The following is a 23,869-nucleotide window of genomic DNA, read 5'->3' on the forward strand; positions in this document are numbered from 1 at the left end:
AGGCTCCAAGTAAAGTTGTTCTGCTAGCAATAATGACCTATGAAGGTTTTTAATGTAGTGATCATTGTCCAGTTAATGTGCATGCAAACGTAATGCTTTAGAGTTGATGTCAATCAATATTAAAGATTCCAGCAATTAAGACATGTGCCACAGATTAGCATTGGACAGAGACTAAAGACTTGGAAAAGATTTTCAAATATACCAATGTAACTAGAAAGAACTGAGGTCAGATATTTGCAAACTATGGTATTCACTATGACACTGTGGGAATTCAAATGTAGGTGAGTGAAGAAACAGGACAGGAAGCACATAGACACTGTTGAACTGTGGGGTCAAGGCCAGGAAGCACATAGTTGACTTCAAACTATGGTCTTGAAGGAGACTTCTAAGAATACGATTGGCAGTCAGGATAATAAACAGATGTATTTTTGATCAAATGAAGCCAGAACTGTTAATCTAACCACAGATGACCAGTTTGAAGCTGTATGTAGTGATCCCCTCGCTTTCCAAATGTATTTCTGTCAGTTGGAACTCATGGTCCTGTGCAGTTGTCGAAATGCATGGGCGAGTGTTGTTGTTATTGCATCGCTTTACTATAGCCAAACAGTCTTTGTCTTTGCTTCTGTCCTGCTTTTTCGTTGCACCACACCACGGCTACCTCCTATGCTTTTTCACTTTGTAAGGAACACCACTGAATGTCTTTTCTACATGTTACCTATATAGCTCCCCTATGGTTAAGAGCTGGGGGCTTTCACTATATCTTTTTAAACCTTATCCCTTTTCGAATAAGACATTTTGGAGAAGTACATATATGCTTTGGAACTGCCACGCATGTGCTGTGCACATTCACAAAGAAAAATGTGTTTCGGTAGAGTAATATTACACTTGAAAGAGATTTAACAAATTCCACGCATTTTGGCATGTTTTGCATCTCCTTTCTTACTATGGTCTTTTTGTTCAGGTGGAAAGGGGACTATAGAGACAAAGTGCAGCACTATTTCCCATCCAACTATGTTGAGGACATATCAGAAAATAGCCCTGAGATAACTGGATGCCAGGTAAGCATTTTAAAGAGAAATAAATTCTCTCCATGGCTGAACTAAGCTTCTTATACATACCGCACCATGTGAGTAATCAGGCTTCCTTTATTGTTCCCTTAGGCAGGGTAGGAAAATTAGAAAAGATGTGTTTCTTTTTTGAAAGTGGCTCCAAATTAACACAATGTAGAAAGAATTGTTAATTTCCTGCCTTTCTCTCCGTGCTACAAATTTCTCACTTGAAGTCATAAATTTGACTCAGTCTTTATATGCTTAGTGTGTAGGGTGGATAATGAAATTCAATTTAACTGTAATGTTTAAATGTAATGCTGCTTTAAATATTAACTGTAATTTTACCTGCAACACTACCTAAAATATTTTCTGTAATTGTTTACGTAGTTTAAACTTGCCTGGTACCTAAAAGGTTTGTGCATTTTATCTGCATTGTTAGCTATATTATTACCTGTAGTGTCACTTAAGTTATCTGTAGTCTCACCTGCAATCTTACTTGTCAAGTTATAGTTAATGTTGCCTGAACTTTGCTAGTACCTATATTTATTTATCTATAACATTGCCTGTAATTTTAAGTACAATATGACATATTGTGGCTATCTGTATTGCACCCATTAACCTTACCTCTGATAATACCTGTCATTTTATTTCAGAAGGTATTTGTAAAGTTATGTTTCCTGTGCTAGACACAGGTATGGTAAATCTAATCCCTTGTACTAGCAGTGAAACCTGGTTCCTAAACTACAAACAGGAGAGGCAATCCATCACTGCACCATATTCCAACCCATCACCGATGGAATTACTGCATGCTTTGTCCCATAATACCCATAAGCCAGTTGGCCACTGGGAGTGAGCAGAGAGGTGTCACATAGACTTAACAGCAACTAGCACACACATCAGAATTTGTGATTAGAACATTTTAGATAAGTAGTGTTTATTTAGACTATTTTCTCCTTCGAACATAAAAATATTGGCACATTATTAGTTAGCTCTCTATATGCATCCTTTTTAAAAATCCTATAATTTCACAATTTCTGCAATTATAAAATTTACTAATAAAACTTGATGTATAACCACTCATTTATTTGGTAATCAAACAGTACTTTAGGAGAATATGGGTACCCAATCAACTCAAAACAATAAAAACAATCTTTCTAACTTGAGGTTCATTGAGAAAAAGCAGTATCTTGGCAAACAACATCCAAAAATTAGGGATGAATAGATATACCTGTATGTGTTGAACAATTTAGTGACATATTTAACACACATTATTGCCATTGTATAAATATTCAAACATGATGACATGTATTTAATGAGGTTGGCTATATACTTCTCTCTATGGACATGAGATGGTGCTTCCTTTTATAAGAAGTTACATAAAAATAGCTGAAAAATGAAAGAAATAATCTACACAAAAATTACTGTCTGTGCATTTGTGCACAACACATCTGAATGTCTGACCATTTAAACATTACTACATGTATGTACATATGGGTGTACATATAGACAGGTTTATTCCTTGTACATACAATCTAATAACTAAAATGTGTTTCTGTGTGAAATGTATGTCACAATATACTTATAGGTGTGGGTACATCTCTATACATGTAGCCAGGAACCCTGGTCCTCCAAAATACCAATGCTACAGCTCAGCGGCTCTCGACACACTCAACGGCAGCAAGAACAACAATGGCAAGCTCTACTCACCTCTTGACACCCACGGTCCTTTCACCTGCCGAAATTGCCTCAACTCATTACACTTCGCCAAAATCCAGGACCCACCGCTGCCGACCCACACCATCCCCACTGCAGCATAAACTCTCCAAAGCCTCCTCCTCAATGTCCGCTCCCCCCACAGACACACCATGGAAATCTGGGACCTCCTCGACAGCACATCTCCTGACGCCACCTTTCTCACCAAAACCTGGACAAGCACCATCTCGTGACATTGCTATCTCCATCGCCGAAGGATACAAAATCACCTGACAGGACAACCCTAACTGCCCGGGAGGTGGTATTGCCATCGCCCACAAGGCCACCCTCCGCCTTGGCACCTACACTGATGGGTTACGTGGCACCCTCATCTACCGACATCCAACCCCCGCACACCCTTTTCCAAATCCATCAGTGACATAGTCAACCCACATGCCATCCCCTCCACCGACTATATTTTGCTGGGAGACCTCAACTTTCACCTCGACAGCCGCCAATAACACAACTCCATCTCCTTCCTGGAAAACCTCCACGTCATCTGACTCAATCAGATCGTACCAGGACCAACGCATACAGCAGCACACACCCTCAACCCTATATTCACAGCAGGAAACTCCATCTCCTTCAGCCACACCTCCAAACTCCCATAGACAGACCACAGCTGAGTCCACTTCACCCACTGAACTCAGAGAATCCAGACGAACCTGCAGACATCTCAAAAAACTATGGAGCTACTGCAAAACCCAACGAACCTCGATAACTACAAAACAAACACCACATGCCCACCAAAAACTCATAAGACACTCAAGGAAGAAAGCACTCAGGACAGAATCTCTTCCCACGCACACAACAGTAAGCAACTCTTCGGGATCATCAAAGAATTCACCCAACCCAAGAGCGAGTCCTTCGACATCCCACCCTCCCAGGACCTCTGCGACAAACTCAACACCTTCTTCTATCACAAGATCAAGACCATCTACAACAACTTTGAAAATCTCCACAAGGAAACCAAACCCACCATTTCCTGCGCCACACAGTCGACACTGGACAGCTGGACCACACTCAGCATCGAAGACACCCTCAAGACCATGAGGACCCCATGGACCCCTGCCCCCACCACCTCTACCACATAGCCACCGACACCATCGCGTGAGCTACAAAGAATCATCAACTGATCCTTCGAGACCGCCACCTTCCCCGATGACTGCAAACACGCAGTCCTAAAGAAACTTTCTCCTAAAGAAACCCTCGGCGGACCTCACCGACCTTAAGAACTTCAAACCGATCTCCCTACTTCTGGCGAAAGTAATTGATGAAGCTGTCAACAGCCAACTCGCCTCCTTCATTGATGAGAACAACATCCTCGACTCCCCCCTATCAGGCTTCAGGAAGAACCACAGCACAGAGACTGCCCTTATCGCCGCGGCAGACGACATCCTCTGCCTGCTCCACAGAGGAGAGACTGTGGCCCTCATCCTCTTGGACCTTTCCGCAGCCTTCAATACAGTTTCACACCACACCCTAGCACGCAGACTCCAAAATGCAACAATAGAAAACAATGCCCTCAACTGGATCCCCTCATTCCTCTCTAGCAGACCGCAGCGGGTCAGACTCCCTCCCTTTATCTCGGAGCCCACATCAACCCCCTGCGGAGTCTCCCAAGGATCCTCCATCAGCCCCACCCTGTTCAACATCTGCATGGGCCCTCTCACTTCCATCAAGAGAGCACACGGACTCAACATCGTATCGTACGCAGATGACACACAACTCATCCTCTCACTATCCAACAAACTCAACATCTCGAAACACAACTTTCAAGAATGAATGGAGGTCGTCGCAAGGTGGATAAAGAACAGCTGCCTACAACTGAACAGAGACAAAACGAAAGTACTCATTATAGGCCCTCATCCCGATGCCTGGAATGACACCTGGTGGCCCATCACCCTTGGAGACCCACCCCCATCCATGGACCACGCACACAACCTTGGAATCATCCTGAACTCCGAACTCAAAATGGATCACCAGATCAATGCAGTCGCGTCTTCCTGTTTCCACACCCTCCGTCTTCTACGTAAGACTTTCAACTGGATCCCGCTCGAACACAGGAAAAACATCATCCGCACCCTCATCACCAGTAGACTGGATTACTGCAACGCACTCTACGCCGGGATCAACAAGAACGTCACCCGCAGACTCCAGAACATCCAGAACGCAGCCGCCAGACTAGTCCTTAATTTGCCGCACCACTGCCACATCACCCAACACCTGCGGGCACTACACTGGCTCCCTGTTGAGAAGAGAATCCCCTTGAAGCTTCTCACCCATGCCCACAAAGTCCTCCACAACACCGGCCCCGGCTACATGAACCTCCGCCTCTCGTTCCACGCACCCCAAAGATCCCTCCACTCACCCCAGCTTTCCCTCACCACGGTACAGCGCATCAAGAAGACCAGAACGGGAGGTCGTTCCTTCTCCTTCCTTGCAGCCAAGACATGGAACACCCTCCCTCTCCACCTCCCCCAGACGCCAACTCTCTCCAAGTTCCTGAAGGACCTCAAGACCTGGCTCTTTGACGAATCACCATAAGCGTCCGGCACCGCAGTAACCTTATGGGCCATGGAGGACCACTGAACCCACTTGGCCTTCGACAATACTCAGCGAGTACTTAGGAGCCGTGCACCCCCTCCCCTAGCACTTTGAGACTCTTACGGGTGAGTAGCTGTGCTTATAAAAAAACCTGATTGATATACATGTACATATTTATTTATACTTATTGGGAGGAGGGAACAATATAAAAAATAACGAATACTCCCTTTCACCCTCACCTTGTACCTCAACTATCTAACTCATTCCAAACATTTCTGCCACCTGTGGACTCCCAAATATCCTCTCCAACCTCCTCCCTCTTTGATCCATTACATCCAACTAACAGATGCACATGTCAACCACCCCTAACAACACCTCACATCTTCCGTTTACTAATTCACTTCAGTCATTCTATCACTTTGAAAATAATGTAGTAAACGCATGAGATCTAGAAAGCCCTAATGTACACCCTTATCATAGCTAATCCACAAGGAAACCAAAACAACACTTTTACTAATCTACCACCTTTTGACCTCTAACCTTAGGTTCTGGAGTATCATGCTACTCACCACAAAGTTCTCCAACAACTTGTCAGGGGTAGTAATCATTATCTATTGGGATTTAGGTAGCCAAGATCTTCAGATCCACATTTTTAAAAGGCTAATTTCTTGATCGCTCTTTAAAAAAACAAATCTGGTGTTGTAGGGTCATTAACCCAATCACAATTGCCTAACCTTTAAGCACAGCCATTAAAGTGTTGTAGAGAGTGATTTGTTTCCACATTTCTTATAATTAAGCCCTCTACGTTTTTATTCTCTGCACTTCTTATTTGAGCCAAGGGTATCCAGCGGATCTAGCCAAAGAGATTGCATTCAGATTGAGGAGTCACATGATAGATAAGGGATTATCTTGACACTATATTCTACTAATAAAGATAAGGGATTATCTTGACACTATATTTTAATAATGCATGTTCTGGTGATTTCTTGCATAGCTTGCAGTTACATTTCAACAATCCACTCATCATGTTATAGCGATCCTTCCCTAGCCTGTATTATTGATCTTCAATTCAGCTCATTATCAATTTCATCACAGGTAGATACATTCAGTCACAGACTGCAACACAGAGTCTTCTATTTTCTATTGCAGTTTCTTACTATTAGCACGAAAACACATTACATTACTTCGATGTACTTTTATTAGAACATACTTGGTAGGTGCTGAGAAAAGTCTCTATGGGACTGTCTGCCCGAAGCTGGTATCAACATCCAGACAGAAATGCTTCGAAAAGTATGTTCTGAAGCTCAACCAATGGCTTTGCAGATATGTAGAAGTAGGTAGCTCAGGCCTAACGAAAGCTGTGGGAGCTGGTTCAGACCACTTGCACAAAGCAGTTGAAAACAAATGAAGTTGTATCAAAATGAAGTTGGGCAAATTCATTGGACAACTGCATTGCCATCTCACAACTCCATGGGTATTTCCGAACTCCACTTCGTTTGACTGTAAAGATAGCTGAAATTCTGTCTGCATCTCCCTGAGCCTAATTGGAGCCAAAGTCTTCATTGTGTAAGTTGGTTGCAAGCATTGTATGAAAGTCACTATTTCTAATATTTCAGAAATTGATAAAGATGTGTATGTATTTCTTTTGGATGCTCTACAATATTTACAATGTCCTCAATAGTTAATGTACTTAGACACTGACCCAGTTTATACATTGTGTCAAATAATGCAAGTGTGCCATTTAAGCAGTAATGAATGCATTATTTATTCAATATATACGCATAATGATCAGAGTATTCCTGATTCTTTTTCTGTAGATCATTGAAGACAATCCTTTGGGATCTATGTGCAGAGGCATACTGGAACTCATCAACTACAATGTCTGTAAGTATTATGCAGGAAGGTGACCTGTATCTCTTTTTATGATGATATGAAGGCATTTGCAGCAAATCAGGGCAAGAGGCTTAACTATTGTATATGGGTGGTGTAAATTAGGCCTGACTGCACTGAGTCATTTCAAAATGGCAAATACATATAGACCCTTGGCTAATAATCATAACTCAGTTAAACATTTTGCGCATCTATATTTTCCATTGTGTGATAGGGAAACATGTCTCTCTCACATACCTTCATTGGGTAAGCATGGCACTGTGGGCTATGCATGAGTAGCTATATGCACTGCAGGGAGCAACATGACAATAGCCATGAAAAAACTCTTAATTTCAACATTGAAAAAAAAGATTATATTTAGTGTTGAACATCCACCGATATAGTTAAATGTATATTATCCACCCACACACTTAGTGAAAACCATCTGTAAAACAAGGGGATATCCTGATTGTGGACATAGGTGATGCTTAAATAAAGGGGAACATCCTTTACAACGCAACTTTTACCACGCAGTGCCTTTACGACGCAACTATTACAACGCATGTCACTACAACGCATTGCGCTGGGGGGCGCTCTAGGATAGGGAATGGATTTAATTTACTGTCCAACACCTTCCATACTATCCACGGGGACTGGAGTTGGAATAGTAAATTAAACTATTCACTATCCAGCACCCCTTAACGCTATGCGTTGTAACAGCATGCGTTGTAAAAACTGCGATGTAAAGGCATGCGTGGTAAAAGCATGCGTTGTAATGTCATACATCCTTAAATAAAACCTTATATGAAAATAATTGAAATATAACTTTCCTCAAATTTCACTGAAAAGAATATAAATATTGGGAATGAGACAAATGCATTTACTGTGTGGACAATAAAGTATGCTTTCTGCAAACCATTCTTATTAGGTTTTGTCCATTCTCCACCCTGATACCGCTGGAATCCACCATGTCCATCAATGCAGTTCATTAAAAAGCCACTTAATTCTCTGTGCTGAGTTAATAGTGAGAACCCTTGGTCTGCCCTGTATCCGGGCCATTTACGGGTAGATCATACCAATGGTTTGCCTTCTACATCTCCTTCTCTGACTTCAAAACTTTCTGGGCCCTCACAGCAAAGCGGCTGTAGGTTATGAAAGACTTTCACGACTTTTGTTTCATGATGGATGAGACTTTCATGGTGTCTCATCCACCATGTCCCGCCATGCTCATTTTCCTTCGAGAACTGAACTCCACTCTCATAAGGATCAATAGATAAATGCCTTGATTGATTGATTGATTGATTATCACATCTCGGATCTCCCCAACTTCATAGCCTAAAGTAAAATGCTTTTAGGATCCTGTCTTTCCATCTTTTCGACATGCACTCGATAAAAGTTCATCTGGCAGAGTGCTACCAAGCCTGCTGCAACTCTTTTGACTAAAACACCTTTCTCCCATCCCTTGGCTGCTTGCATGCAGTAGACATTAGGCTCTGATGTGTATATGCTCTAACGACTCTTCCTTTCAGTATCTGACTCCATATCTCTTGACTTCACCCACAATCAATCCTGGCACCCCTGTTTCTCATGGAACTACTCGACAAAGCAGCAGATGATGTAGTTTTGTTGAAATCCTGTCTCCAGCCCTAATGGAAACCGCTCTAGACACACTGTTGTAAACCAACACAAGTCCACATTTTGCAAGTCCAAAACAGTTTAGACCTCACTGCTACTTTTAGAGACATTTGCCACAAATATGTCTTTTCATTTTGCATTTGCTGATAGCAGTGTAATTTAAAAGTTCTTACATCAGTGAACTTCGTAGACGTATGCATGGAAAACAGTACAAAATTTTGCAAAATATTTATTTGGAAGATGTGTGTCCCACTTTGGCTATTCGAGAGTTCTGAAAGTATTGTTGAAAAGTGCACTTTGGCCAAGAGTGTGGGATGCTAAATCCGAGCTTGCAACTTGTGTCAAATGTCCTACAGTTGTGACCCTTTTTTGGTGTGAAGTTGAATTGCACGCCTGATTGAAAAGTTTGGTTTAGAGATATATAAAAATAGAGGAACAGTTTCCTATAGGCCGGTGTCCTCAAAGCTTGATATGTGCTTGCTGATTGTTCACTGAATATCCTTACTGGAAACAAATGTTCAATGTTCTCCAAAAAGTGTCTCCACAATGAAGCTGGGATTTCGGCCATCGCTATTTCGTGTTAAACAGACATTGTCCCTATATAAAAGGATGACTGAGCATGACTAAATTAAGCAGTAATGTAGCATGGACATAGGGTCTAGTGTGAGTTTACAAGGAAAGTCTACAGTACAAGCATGGTATTGAAATCGAGTGTGTTTTATGTGTGTGTATCAGAGAGATTGCGAGAAAGAAAGAAAGATTGGAAAAGAGAGGAAGAAAGAAAGAAAGAAAGAAAGAAAGCCAGAAAGAAAGAGAGAGAGAAAGAAAGAAAGAAAGAAAGAAAGAGAGAAACAGAGAGAGAGAGGGCATCCTGATTGTGGAGTAGAAGCATGAGTGCGATGAGTTTGGGCAACCCAAATGTATTCCTGAGTGTAACTGAGTGAGGTAGAGGGTGCACATCATGAGGGAAGGCCTCAGTGTTAGAGTACAAGCTTATGATGTGCATCATAAATGGTAGAATGAGTGCACAAAGAAACCATCTACCATAATGAGTGTAGATACACAGTCATTGGACAAATGAAATTGTGCGCAGCATAAGTTAGAACTATTTGTACCTGAAACAGGCCATGAGCAGTAGAAACACAGTACTGAGTGTGAGCGCATGAAATGAAGGATGCATTGCATGAACGTCGGACTGAGTGTGAGTGCATAGCGGAAAGGGTTAATATCCATGGGGCTCCAACTCAAGTTGAGGAGTGGAGAGGCAGAGTGAGATTGTATGATACAAAATTTAGTCAATGTGAGTTTAGCTAATGTGTTTATGAAGCAGAGGGCATGTGGCCTGACAGTACGACTGAGCATAGGTCAACGAAGTGGTGGAGATGCATCAATAACATAGTACTGACTGAGTTTACGAAGTGGAGGGGTAGAGTTACTCTGCGAAGCACAAGGCTAACAACATGATCCTAGTACTAAGTACACATTTACTTAACAGTGTCTACAGCCTGAGTATTGAACATTGGTCTTGGTGTATGTTGTAGAGTTTGAGCGGCATGAATGTGGAACTGTGTGTGGGTGTGTGTGCATGTGTGTGCATTTGTTTGTATGAACCAGAGGCGGAGCTCCACGAATGGAGACTTTATATGTTTGAGTACAACACAGAGAATTGACAGCATTACCAAATACACAACAGTATGACAACTCTTTCAATCATTTTAGCCAAATCCCCGACCGGGAAGCAGCATATGCCCTATGTCTTCACACTGGAGCCCAGGGACCCTGAAGACCCTCCCATAGATTTAGCGACAGACACTTTGGAAGAGCTCTTCGAGTGGTACCGGCGTGTCTGGGAGATCTCTGTGAAACAGGAACATCAGGTACAAAAACACGCTCTGTTTCAGTGTCTGTTGTGAAATGCCTCAAAGGTTGTTCCCTGGTACCAATAATTCTGCATGATAGAGGGTTGTGACATAGCAGATCTCAGTTGCTTCAGTTGTGTTTGCATATATATTATAATATTGCTACATAGGGCCCTGTGTCTGATGGGCACATAGCATGCAATTTTCCCATAGATACCTTTAATTCGCACTGTGGTCAAACAATAGTTAAACTAGAAGGTAAGAGATAGTTAAAGCAGATGCCATTTTGTGAGCTCAGGTGGAGGGGGCTAATAGAAATAGGGGGCCTTATGTTAGAGCACATGCCAAAAGGCAAGTGAATGAGTGCACATGGCAGTTGCGGGGTTGTGAGTTCCTTCCTGGAAATGTAAATCCTGAAAGCATTTGTAATAATTGAAGCAATGGCTTCTTCCTCTGAAAGTGTGCAAATAGTGTTAAAGTATGAGATGTTTATCCAATGAACCCAATGGGAACATGCAATAGGTCTAACCATGACAGAGAGATCTTTTCAGTAGACATCTGTTTCATGGCCTCCATGATGGTCTATTCGATGATCAGGGTCCAGAAGCTAGGAGCATTCAGCCAGTATGAGGAGTCATATCATCTATGGATATTGTTAATGTATAGTTATATTCAAAATAAAAAAATGCACATGAAGGAATATAGGTAGTGATTTATGTACATATTGTAGATAGTTTCCTTGAACAGGTGTTTGACCGTCTAACATGTCTTCTAAAATGTATGCTCTCATAATTCGCCTTCGGCTTCTAATCTAGATGCTTGTATCCATAATTTGGTAGGAGCCCAAAAAGACAATTGCCCCATAAAAAGAACAACAGCACAAGGCTCGTTCTCATCTATCCATCTCACTATCAACAGCAATAAAAACATTTACATGTATTTGATCATTGATAGCACTGTTAATGATCAAACTCCTGTGCTCCTGTGCCAGCCTAATTAGAAAACGAGGTAGACTCCTAGCAGGACAGAATGGTTTTAAATTAAGTGCCAATCATTCAGCTGCATCGACAGCGGGTGCTGCCTAAACATCATTCCTTTCCATAACCTTTGAACCTTGATATATTCATGGGCTTCTCAAAACTATGCAGGAGAGTCAGTAGGGGGTAATAGACGGAGACGTGACAACAGCATGATCAGAATGCAGGTCAGTTTAGGGAAACCTCTAACTCCAGGGAAGGTTTAGCAACCTCCCCCATTTTGAATCATCAGAAGTCTTAAAATGAGGAGCCATATTAGAAGAGAGTACCAACTTTTTATTAGTAAATGGGGGTGATTAAGCATAGGTGTCTTTTTAGAGATGTTGAAAACAGGACGGCCAGTTGACCTGTCTCTTATTCTGGAACGTGCTGAAAGATTGTGATTATGCTTCAAGCACTGTCATGGACTCTCTCCAGGAATGCCCGCATCTTTTGCTAGACATATCCTGTTTCCCCCGTCATGTGTGATATGCATTGTTTTTTGCTACTATTGAAAAGCTTTGTCTCTCATGACTGCTGTGGCCTTTCAGTTCCTATTGCCTGATGCCCTGTGTACCACTCCTGCTGTGCACTCCTTGCTTCTCAACACTGTTCACGCTCCCTCTGCCGAAGAAGCGCTCTATTTAGTTTCAAGTTGAAGTTTTATTATAAAACATGCTGAGTCAATGAAGGCAATCACATGCACAAGAAGGACAAACCAAAGAGACAGATAGCAGTTAAAATCATAGCGAGTTAGTGCAAATCTATTTCCAGAAGTTATCCTATAGTTAACTTAGTAATAAAAAAATCCATATGTGCTAAATGTCTGACTGCATTATAAACAGAGGTGAAGGAGTGTTTAGTGTGTGTAGGCCCCCAGTAATGAGTCACTAAGACTGCAGCTGCTGTTCAGGAAAACGGTTTATTCGGAGAGGGAGAGCCGTGCGTACACTCCGCTCAGTGCCCGCGTTCACACTGCACTCACTCATGCTATCCCAGCAATCACAGCGTGCGTCACGTGGTTGCCGGGCACTAGACCGCAACACCACACATCTTCCCTCTTTAACAACACAAAAGAGTAACCAAAACAACGCCTTTGCTAACATAAGTAATGAGTTACAAGAACAATGGGTTTACACATAGTCTCTGTGTGGTGACACCTCAGCAGAGGAGCCCTGGAGGTAAACGTTGCTGCTGCGTCTAGGGACACTTGCAGCACAATTTGGTGGGTGGGGTAGAGTGAGGGAGAGAGAGAGAGAGATATGTAACACTGCCCAGAGGCTGCAATGAGGTGATGGGTGAGGGGACACCCAGAACACTTCTACGTGGTGATCTCACTATATTTCTTTGGCCGCACCACTATCCTGCCTGTGAGGGTGCGTGTAAAGAAGGCCTGCTCCTCGTGTGTTTCCCTTACTTGTGAACTGGTTTCTGTGGTACTCTCTCCCTGGCCACTGTCTTGTGAGGTGGTAGCCCTTTGCCTAATATCTGGGTTGTCTGTGTGATTGAGCTCCTGAGGTGGTGTGTGCTGTGTGGAATCATCGTTATTCCTTATTCCTGTGGTCTCAGTATCACCTCCTGTCTCCCTCATCGGGTGATGTGTCGTGGTCGAGATCAGAGTCCACTCCATGGGCTCCGGCCCTTGTGGTGGCGCCATTGGTTTGCCACTGGATCACTTTGTTGCACTTCGTCATTCTGGTGTGGGACCATACTTTGCTGTCGCTCAGTAGGGCTGATCAGGAATTGAGTTCTCTGATTTGTAGGGGCCTGCTGAATTTGCTGTCACCTTTCTTCCCTAAGTGGCCCATTTTCACTCTGACCCAGTCTCCCAGTGCTAAGGAGACTTCTCGCACTCCATCCTTCCTGTCGTAGTTGTCCTTGTAGATTTTTTGATCTTTCTCTATGTTGCTTTGGACCACTGCTGGTGACCATTTGCTTTGTAGTTTCATGTCCATCCACACTAGGTTGCCTCTCGTAAACGGTTCTCTACCTCGTAGTATCCAGAAGAGCTGTATCCCATTAGGGTGGGCGTGATGCGATAGGCCCACACAGTGCTCTTGATTTCTGTTTCCCAGGGCTTGCCCTCACTGATGGCTGCTTGGACCGAGCCCATAATTATTCAGTTAAACCTTTCTGCTAGGCTGTTACCTGCGGGGTGATACACCGGTGTATGTTTGTTCTTGATTCCATTTCTCCGGATGAAGGCTGTCCATTTCTCCGAGGTGAACTGGGAACCATTGTCGCTTTCGGAATTCCTTCCCTTATGAATGTATTGGTCAGGAATTCAATGACGGCATCAGTGTCCACTTTGTTGCAGATGTCCACCTCCTGCCACTTGGAGTATCTGTCAACGAGGAAGATAACATATTTGTGTACCCCTCACAAATCCAGGATAGGGCCCAATATGTAGACTGATAGCTATTCCCAGGGGTTGCTGGGAGAGATGAACTCACCCATAGGGGGTCTCAGCATTGTCATTGATTTTGTCTGCGTTGGCGCATTGCTGGCATGCTTGTACATACTTTTCCACAGAGTTGTCAACGGCTGGCCACCAGTACGACTGTTTCATCTTCCTCTTTGATTTCACGATTCCTAGATGACCTTCGTGCAGTAAGCTGAGGATGCGGTCCAGTAAATCCTTTGCGGAAATGACTTTGTCTCCTCTGAGTAGAAAGGTATCATCATCGCTGAGGGACAATTCATCGCGCAATTTCCAATACTTCCAGAAATCGCCCTTCAAGTACTTCTTCTCTGGTCAGCCCTGAGTGATGAAGGTCTTCCCTTTGGACAGGTCCTGGTCATTTTTGTAGGCTATTTTCCAGTCCTGCTCGCTGATAATGGTCTCTTGGTCTGCCGTGAGTCCCACTTGGTACTCTTCCTATTCGCTGTGGGGTGGTGCACACTCCATCGCAGAGGACCGGCTGAGGAAGTCCACCGCTTTGTTCTTGTGGCCTGGCAAGTATTCTACATTGTAGACGAAGTCCAGGAGCTGGAGTGTCATTTGGCAATGCGCTGGGTGTCTTTTGCGTGGCCGCTGGACGTGAGGACTTTATCAGTGGTTTATGATCTATTCTGAGGGTACACCCTGAGCCCCATAGATGCTGCTGAAACTTTTCCATGGCTCAGATGGATGCCTTGCAGTGGAACGGCCTCACATATGTCTTTCTTGATAGTCTCAAATTCTAGGTTTGAATCCGAAGTCCAGCTGAACGTGTTCTTTTCCTTCAATAGCTGGCGCAGGTTGTGAGTTTTGGTTGCGAAGTTCCTGACAAATTTGCTATTAAATTCTGCTAATCCCAGGAAAGAGCAAACTTCATCTTTGGTTCGTGGTCTGGGCACTGACTTGGTGGCATCTACGTTGGCCTTCTTCGGTGAGATTCCATTTTCGCCGATCTCATGCCCCAGGTACGGTACTGTGCGTAGACCGAACTTGCATTTCTCCAATTCTGCCATGAGGCCATTTGCTTAGAGTGTCTGTAAGACCGCTCGAAGTTTGGCCTCGTGCTCTGTTTTGGTTTTACTCATTATGAGTAGGTCGTCTTGGAAATATAAGACGTCGCCACAGTCTTTGAACAGCTTGTGCATTAGTTTCTGAAATACTGACGCCAGGCCGAATGGCAGTCAACTTCCTGGACGAGGGGTGAAGCAAAATTTGATGGTATGCGGCTGTGAGAGCTATCGTCTAGAACCACTTGATTCTTTTGGTTTGGTCCAGCATATCGTTGATTCTTGGCAGTGGGAATTTGTCTACTAGTATGTTTTTGTTCAATTCCCGAAGGTCTATGCAAGGATGCACCTTCCGGTTTGGTTTCCACCCCACCATTCGGCGCTTTCGATGGGTTTTATGATGCTGCTGTTTTCCAGTAGCTGTATTTCCAGTTGCACGGCTTCCCTGCAGTTGAAAGGGATGTTTCGTACTTTGTGGCTGACCGGTACTGCGCCCTTTTTCAGCAGGATTTTGTGCGTGAACTTCGACAGTTACCCAATGGTCCTGCCAAAGACATCAGGGAATTCCTTTTGTAGGTTGGCTATGTCTGGTCTGGGTGGATCGTCCATCATAAGCACTTGAGTTTCTTCACTGGGGTTGAGTTGGATGCTTAATGCTCCTTGGTTGGCCCATCCGAGGACCGAGGGTCCTTTTTCTGGCACGTACAATTTGCCTGTGGTCTCTCTCCCCTTGAACTCGAATTGTAGTTGTCTGAACCCTACCATGGGGATCCTTTCCCCTGTAAATGTGACAGGATGTACTTCAGTAGGGTGAAGGTGATGCCCTATGTTGTTTGCAAAATCCCTGTCCCAGATATCTCTTTGTGTAATCGTGAATGGGGACCCAGAGAGTGCAACCATGGATAGCTGGACTCCTCCAATGGTCAATAGACAGGATGGTTTCTTTCTGGCACTGCAATCTATGCCTAAAACATGTTCATCTATGCACAAAATACAGTCATCATCATCATCCCCCTCCCCCACTTCTGGTTCTGAGTCATACATGTGACACATTTTACAGAGGTACTGCTGGGTCTCCTTCTGCAGACTTTGCCGAAATGTCCCATTACCCCGCAAAAGGAGCATTTTAGGTGGAAGGCAGGGCATGTTTTTTCATTGGCCATGTGCGTCTGGCTGCCGCACCTGTAGCAAGAACCTTTCTTTTCAGGAGGAGGCCGGGAGGGCACCTCCGAATTCTTCGCTGGCCGTTGGCCATATCTGTACTCTGTAGTGGGGACCGGCTTGTCATTGAAAGCTTTTTTGTCGCTTACTTTGCACACTGTGGGTTTACTGTCCCCCTCCTTCTTAGCCGCTATAGCACACCTTTTGGACAAATCGGCCTTTTTGACAATCGCTATGATTTCATGAAGGGGTGCCTCCCCACTCACCCATAGCTTTTCCAGGACGTTGGTGTTGACAGTGTGCATTATTATTTGATCACGCACTAAGTCGTCATGCAGATGACCAAATTTGCAACTTACGGCTAGTTTTTTGAGTGCTGCAACATAGTCCTCTACTGTCTCTGTATCGCTTTGTTTCTGCTGGAAAAAATTCTATCTGTCTATGGCCGTGCTAATGAAAGTTTGGTAGTGACTGTCTAAATCGTCTAAAGCGTGTTGAAACACATCTTCTTCCGTCGCAGCTCTCGGTTTCTTAACCATGTTGTCGTAAAATCGCAGCCCTTCTGGTCCTTGATTGTGTAACAGTATTTTCTTTCTGTGTTTGCTGGAGAACGCTTCTCCTCCTTCATCTTCCAGTGTAGCCAAGTAGTTAAGGAAATATTCCTTCCAATCTGCTCACTTCATGGCCAGCTCACCAGGCTTGGGGAGGAAATGTTCTGGATTAGTTAAGGAGAAGGTTTGGGCACCCATTGTAATGGGCTGGAGTGTTCTTGGTAGAGAAGGCCTTCAATGGGGGTGCGCAGCAAGCAGTAATAGGCCTTAGTTGCAGTGAATGGGATTTACGCCTGTATGTTGCGCAGTGAGGCACCGATGGGTGTCTGACGGAATCCCTGGTCAGCAGTGGTTGACCCGGAACAACCTGACCTTTGCCCGGTCCTGTTTGGGCGATGCGCCGAATGTGACTGCCTGGAATGTCAGCAGTGTGCATGTCACTGAGATGCCCGGTGCAGGACATGCTGTGGGATGAGGTGGCTAGAGGCAGAGAAGTAGCCCACTGTTGCAGGTGAGGTTTCTGCAGTGGGCCTGGGCTGCACCTTGGCTGATAGGTGTGTCTGGAGCACCCTACATGTGCACCTCCACTCGGGCCAGTAAGATGGCCACCCGAAGCACTTCTTGCAGTTGCAGAGCCATGGCGTCTTGTGCAGGAGTAGGTTACAGAGCGCGCAATTGCGCACACGCTGATGTCGTACCTCAAGGTCCGGGTTATCAGGAGGCCGGAACCGAACCGCTGTAGGAGACTGGCCATTTGCATTGATATCGCCACTCTCCCTCTCTGTGGTGTTTGAATCTTGCTAGGTGACATGTGCGCCGTGCGGCGCAGCACTTATGGCAGGTGGTTGCATCGGGGTCCGTTCTAGCTCGTCGCCAGTCTGTAGTGTGTGTAGGCCCCCCGGAATGAGTAACGGAGACTGCAGCTGCTGTTCAGGAAAACGGTTTATTCGGATCGGGAGAGTTGTGCGTACACTCCGCTCAGTGCCCGCGTTCACACCGTGCGCACCTACGCTATCTCAGCAATCACCGCGTGCATCACGTGGTTGCTGGGCACTAGACCGCGACACCACAGAGTGTCCTTACGATATTCTCAATGCTTGGGTTTCACCCTCAAGTTATTCATTCTGACAAACGGGGATCGCCAATGTTAACAGTTAGTGGAGTTCTGACAGAACTAGATTTTCTGTGTGCGGTGCCAAGTGCTAACATTTGTTTGACTTTAGTCCTAAAGATGAGAATACATTTTAAGAAATTAGCATTTAGTCTTTGTTTTACCGGATTCAGCACCCCCACAATAGCTTGCCCACATGTGTAAATGAGTACCACTGAGTTGGCTAACAGTAAACATATGTTATTCATATAATCAATCAAACAGCATTTGTAGACCGCAGCACTATGGATATCTGGGTGCTGTCTCAGTGCCAAGATGCACTTGGGCGAACGTGCGCTTTACAAATTCATGTTATGTTATGTTTATATTATATTATGTCATGTCAAGACTTGGAGCTAAGAAAGATGGACAGAGCAACAGTCACTGTTCCTCCACAATTGCCAGGCAGATGCATAAAACATGATGTAGTAGTTCTTCTGCCGCCTCACAGAGTCTACAACTGATCTCATCATTGGTTTTCTGCCAGGGTGGAAGGATAGATAATGTGAAGTGAATGCGAACCTCATCAGTAAACCTCATCAGTACAAAGTTGCTTTTTAAGTTTTTTGAAATGCTATTATCAATGTAGGATTGCGGTTTTAAAATAGCGTACTTTTATAATTTGCCGAGCATGGTTTCGATTTGCATCCCTGTCCTCCAAATAGGACTATTTGAATATTGGTGTGTTCAGTGCTTTTTTGTAGCTCCTTATTATAGACTGTGATTAAAGATGGCTCATCTGTAAATTACTTATGGAATCCTTATGGAGTCCTCCAGGTGAAGTCTAAGAGTTGAGACTAAGCTTGTTGTATCCAGTTGGGCTGTACGCAGCATGTGGCACATTTTTAGAAACGTGCTCCTACTTTCTAGATCCTTTTTGACCAGGCCAAACTTTAGTCATGTACTTGGGCAATTGAAGAACTATCTATAGGTCGGAGCAATCAACTAGCCCAACAAGCATTGGCATAGCCAATAGGTCTTGTCTTTGGGACCTAATGAGTATTTAGTTAGGCAGCACAATATCCTTGGTGCAACAACATTAACTGTTGCATGGCTAAACACTTATGAGGTCCTAAAGGCGAGACCTATTGGCTAAGCCAATGCTTGTTTTCTGTAGTTTTACATTAGCACCAATTATATTACACAAGGGCATATTCATGAAGTGATTTGCCCAGTCTCACAGTATTTTGAGCAGGCGCCGAGACTCGAACCTGCTTCTCCAACTAAAAAGCTGGCAGCTATGGCTGTTACGCCACATCCTCTCCCCTCATGGGAGGAATAGTGCTTATGCCGACAAAATGACGCTTCGAAGCACCGAGAGGCAGCAGGTGTTGAAGAAGGGAACATGACAGGGAACGAGGAGACGGAGGAGCAAGAAATGGACTGTAGAGGTTAGAAGCGACCCCTTACCCCTGACCTTCTGGTAGGTCGCTCCCCCTCCGATGCAGCACCACCAGTGACTCTGCCTTCCTGCTGCCGCCTCCTGCCTGCTGACTCGTGCTTGCTACCCCCGTGCCTGGCGCTCTCCCCTCTGCTGTGTGCCTGCGCCCCTGCCCTCTCTTATCTTTGTACCCTTGTGTGCCTGTGCCCCTTCCCTTCTTTTTTGTACCCCGTGTGCCTGTGCCCCCACCCTTCTTTTTGTACCCTGTGTGCCTGTGCCCCTGCCCTTTATTTTTGGGCCTGCTTCGTGCCCTTTTCCTGCAGAGTTTTCCCGCCGCTGCCCCCCCTGCGGCCCCGCCCCCGTGCCCATTCGCTACCCGCTCTCCCGCCTCCTAGCTCGTCCTCCCTCCCCTCCTCCCCTCAAATGGCGGGCGAGGCGCGGACGTGCCGCTGGCGTGCCAAAGGCGCGCCTAAGGCAAGCCCGTCTGCGCCCGTCCGTGCCTGGACCGCGCCCAGGACCAGAAACCCTGGCCCTCACAACACCCGCAACGCACGCCACCGCTACGATGCCAGCACCCTCATCGCACTCAACCACGGACGCACCCCCAACTGCTACAAGGCCACCTCCAAGCGCACCCACGGCCCCTTCACCTGCCAGAATTGCAACTTCTCCTGGAACAACAACGCCGAGACCAGCACAGCAGCGGAACCCAACCAACTACGATGCATCCTGCTCAAAACCCGCTCCGCATGCAAGCACGCCGTCGAGCTCTGGGACCTACTCACCACCACCTCGCCAGACGTCGCCTTCTTGACCGAGACCTGAATGAACGATGCCTCCATCCCAGACATCGCAGTGGCCATCCCCGACGGATACAAAATCTCGTGCAGAGACCGCACCAATGGAGCCGGGGGAGGCATCCCCATAATCCACAAGAACACCATCAAAGTCTCCACAGACACCGACGACACCCTCGCCACCGCCGAACACATGTACTTCAGGATCCACACCGACCCCAAGACCACCCTCAGAGGCACCCTCATCTACAGACCACCAGGCCCACGTCCCCAATTCTGCAACTCCATCGCCGACTTCATCAGCACGCACGCCCTGACCTCCACCAACTACATCCTGCTCTGCGACCTGAACTACCACTTAGAAAACAACCACGACAGCAATTCCTCCACCCTGATCGACAACCTCGCCACCCTTGGACTGAGACAGATCGTCACTACCCGGACCCACAACGCCGGTCACACGCTCGACGCCATCCTCACCGCCAGCCCCCACGTTGCCTTCAGCCACACTTCCGAGCTCACCTGGACCGACCACCACTGCGTCCACTTCAACTTCCAGAAACCTGTCTCCCACCACCGCACTCTACAGATCCCCCACCGACGCTGGGGAAAAGTCACCAAGGAACGACTAGAAGCACACCTCGCACTCCACCCACCGACCTGCCCCACCGACCCCGAGGACGTGGCCCGCACCCTCAGACTCTGGATGGAGGACTGCGCCATCACCGTAGCACCCATGAAACAACCCACCGACAGAGACACCAGCCAGAGAGCCAGCTGGTTCACCCCGGAGCTCCTAGCCTCCAAGCGTACCTGCCGGAAACTGGAGAACATCTGGCTCAACGACAGAACACCCGCCAACCACACAGCCCACAAAGACGCCATCTGCAAACACAACCACATCATCAGGACAACCAAAAAAGACTCATTCAAAGACCGCCTCGACAACAACGCACACAACAGCAAAGAGCTATTCAACATCGTGAAAGAGCTCTCCACTCCCAGCTCCTGCACCAACGACATTCCGCCATCACAAGCCTTGTGCGACACCCTCGCTGCCTTCTTCCACCGCAAGATCACCGACATCCACAACAGCTTCACCCCCCGGACGTACCCCACGGACCCCACTACGATGAACACCCCGAGCCCCACCGACCACGAACCCCTGACCACCTGGACCTACGTGAGCACCGAAGACATCACTAGGACCATGAGCACCATCCACTCAGGCTCCCCGTCTGACCCGCTCCCCCACCACATCGCCAACAAAGCCGTCAGCATCATCGCACCCCACCTGCGTAACATTATCAACCTCTCCTTCGAGACCGCTACCTTCCGAAGAGCTGGAAACACGCCGAGATCAACGCCCTCCTGAAGAAACCCAAGGCTGACCCAAGGGACCTCAAGAACTTCCGGCCCATCTCCCTGCTTCCGCTCCCTGCGAAAGTCATGGAAAAGATCGACAGCACCCAGCTCACCCACTACCTAGAAGACAACAGCATCCTGGACCCCTCCCAGTCAGGCTTCCGCAGCAACTACAGCACCGAGACCGCCCTCATCGCCGCCACAGATGACATCAGAATCCTACTCAACAACGGCGAGACAGCGGCCCTCATCCTCCTGGACCTCTCTGCCGCCTTTGACACCGTCTGCCACCACACACTGCGCACACGCCTCTACGATGCAGGGATCCGAGAGAAGGCCCTGGACTGGACCACCCCCTTCCCCCCCTTCCTCTCCGACAGAACCCAGAGAGTCCGCCTCCCCCAATTCCACTCCGGAACCACCACTACCATCTGCAGCGTCCCCCAAGGATCCTCACTCAGCCCGACTCTGTTCAACGTCTACATGGCCCCCCTCGCTCGCATCGCCAGACTACACAACCTCAACATAATCTCCTACGCCGACGACACCCAACAGATCCTCTCCCTCACCAAAGACCCCCTCACCGCCAAATCCAACCTACACCAGGGCATGAAGGCCGTCGCCGAGTGGATGGAGGCAAGCCGACTCAAACTGAACACGGACAAGACGGAGGTCCTCATTGTGGGCACAATCCCTCAGCATGGGACGACTCCTGGTGGCCAGCATCACTGGGAACCACCCCAGCACCAACCAACCACGCACGCAACCTAGGGGTCATCCTCGACTCCAAGCTCAGCATGACCAACCAAGTCAACGCACTCTCCTCATCCTTCTTCCACACCCTCCGCATGCTCCGCAAGATCTACAGATGGATCCCGACGGACACTCAGAAAACCGCCACACACGCCCTCGTCAGCAGCCGACTCGACTACGGAAACGCCTTCTACGCCGGAGCCCCGTCCAAACTCGTCAACAGACTCCAAAGAATCCAGAACCCCTTCGCACGCCTGATCCTCAATGTCCCACGCCAGGACCACATCACCCCGCACCTGAGAGAACTGCACTGGCTCCCCGTCGACAAAAGAATCACATTCAAACTCATGATCCACGCACACAAGGCACTCCACAACACTGGTCCCCAGCCTACCTCAACGACAGACTCTCCTTCTACGTACCCAACAGGAAACTCCGCTCCGCCGACCTGTCCCTGGCCGCCGTCCTGCGCATCCACAGAACCATCTCTGGGGTCAGATCCTTCTCCCACCGCGCCACCAAGTCCTGGAATGCCCTCCCCCTCCTCCTACGACAGACCGCACACCTCCCGGCATTCAGAAGATTGCTTAAAACCTGGCTCTTCGACCACTAGCTGCAGCACCCCCACCCCCAGCGCCTTGAGACCCTAACGGGTAAGCAGTGCGCTTTACAAATTCCCTGATTGATTGATTGATTAAGAAGGGGAGGGAAGAAAAAACGGGAAAGGGAAGGAGGGAACAGGAGAAAGAAGAGGGAGAAGAAAGAAAAGGATGGAACTGTTGATGGGGAAAGGGGTATGTGAGAGTGAAAACGGGAGAATGTGAGACGAAAAGAGAAAGCAGGCATAAAAGGGCTTATCTTTTCGCATAAATCTGGAACAGCCCAGTGCTGGCTCTTTAGACAGTTATTAATGAACCGCATTATATATACTCATGTGTGAATATGATTATTGCATTATGCAATGTAAACCAGGAATGGAGGAGACTGACGTAGCTGTAGATAGGAACTGACGTAGCTATAATGAGTAGCCTTCCTGCTACTTCATACCCCATTATGTTAGATTTTGACATTTCTGAGGTATTATTGGCATTAAATGCCAGTAAAAACGGGAAAGCCCCAGGACCTGACGGGGTCCCAGTAGACCTATTTAAATATAACACTGATCTTTGGGCCCCATTGCTGACCAGGGTGTTTAAGGCAGTCATGGAGAAAGGGCTGCTGGACTCCTGGACCAAGTCCATCATGGTCCCCATATTTAAAAAGGGGAATCGGCAGGAGGTATTCTGCTATCGCCCTATCTCACTGCTTTAACTGCAAACACAACAATGATGGACAGAATGTGGATCAATGTCACACATTCACCCCAGTCCAAAGATCTGGGCCCAAATCCATCGTTTTTCCACTCCACACCACCCTGGGTTAGACAATGGCGATATGCAAATCAGCGCTGACCCTGTGCCCCATGGGAACAGTCCAGTCCGAACTACAAAAGCCATGTCCTTCCCAGAACGGAAACAAGCATCCGAGGACCGGACCG

General features: G+C 46.6%; 1 protein-coding gene across 3 annotated transcripts in view; it reads left to right on the forward strand.

Annotated features, from left to right (window-relative positions):
* PLCG2 (phospholipase C gamma 2) overlaps window positions 1-23,869 on the forward strand; it is a 488,855-nt gene that overhangs the window by 368,322 nt on the left and 96,664 nt on the right. For all 3 annotated transcript variants that reach the window (XM_078669997.1, XM_078669998.1, XM_078669999.1), the window contains exons 23-25: window positions 962-1,058; window positions 7,166-7,232; window positions 10,572-10,729. In XM_078669997.1, the coding sequence (XP_078526123.1) occupies window positions 962-1,058; window positions 7,166-7,232; window positions 10,572-10,729 (322 nt within the window). The remainder of the gene's footprint in view (window positions 1-961; window positions 1,059-7,165; window positions 7,233-10,571; window positions 10,730-23,869) is intronic.

The sequence above is a fragment of the Lissotriton helveticus genome, chromosome 12 (genome assembly GCF_964261635.1).
Source record: "Lissotriton helveticus chromosome 12, aLisHel1.1, whole genome shotgun sequence".
NCBI classification, from domain to species: domain Eukaryota; kingdom Metazoa; phylum Chordata; class Amphibia; order Caudata; family Salamandridae; genus Lissotriton; species Lissotriton helveticus.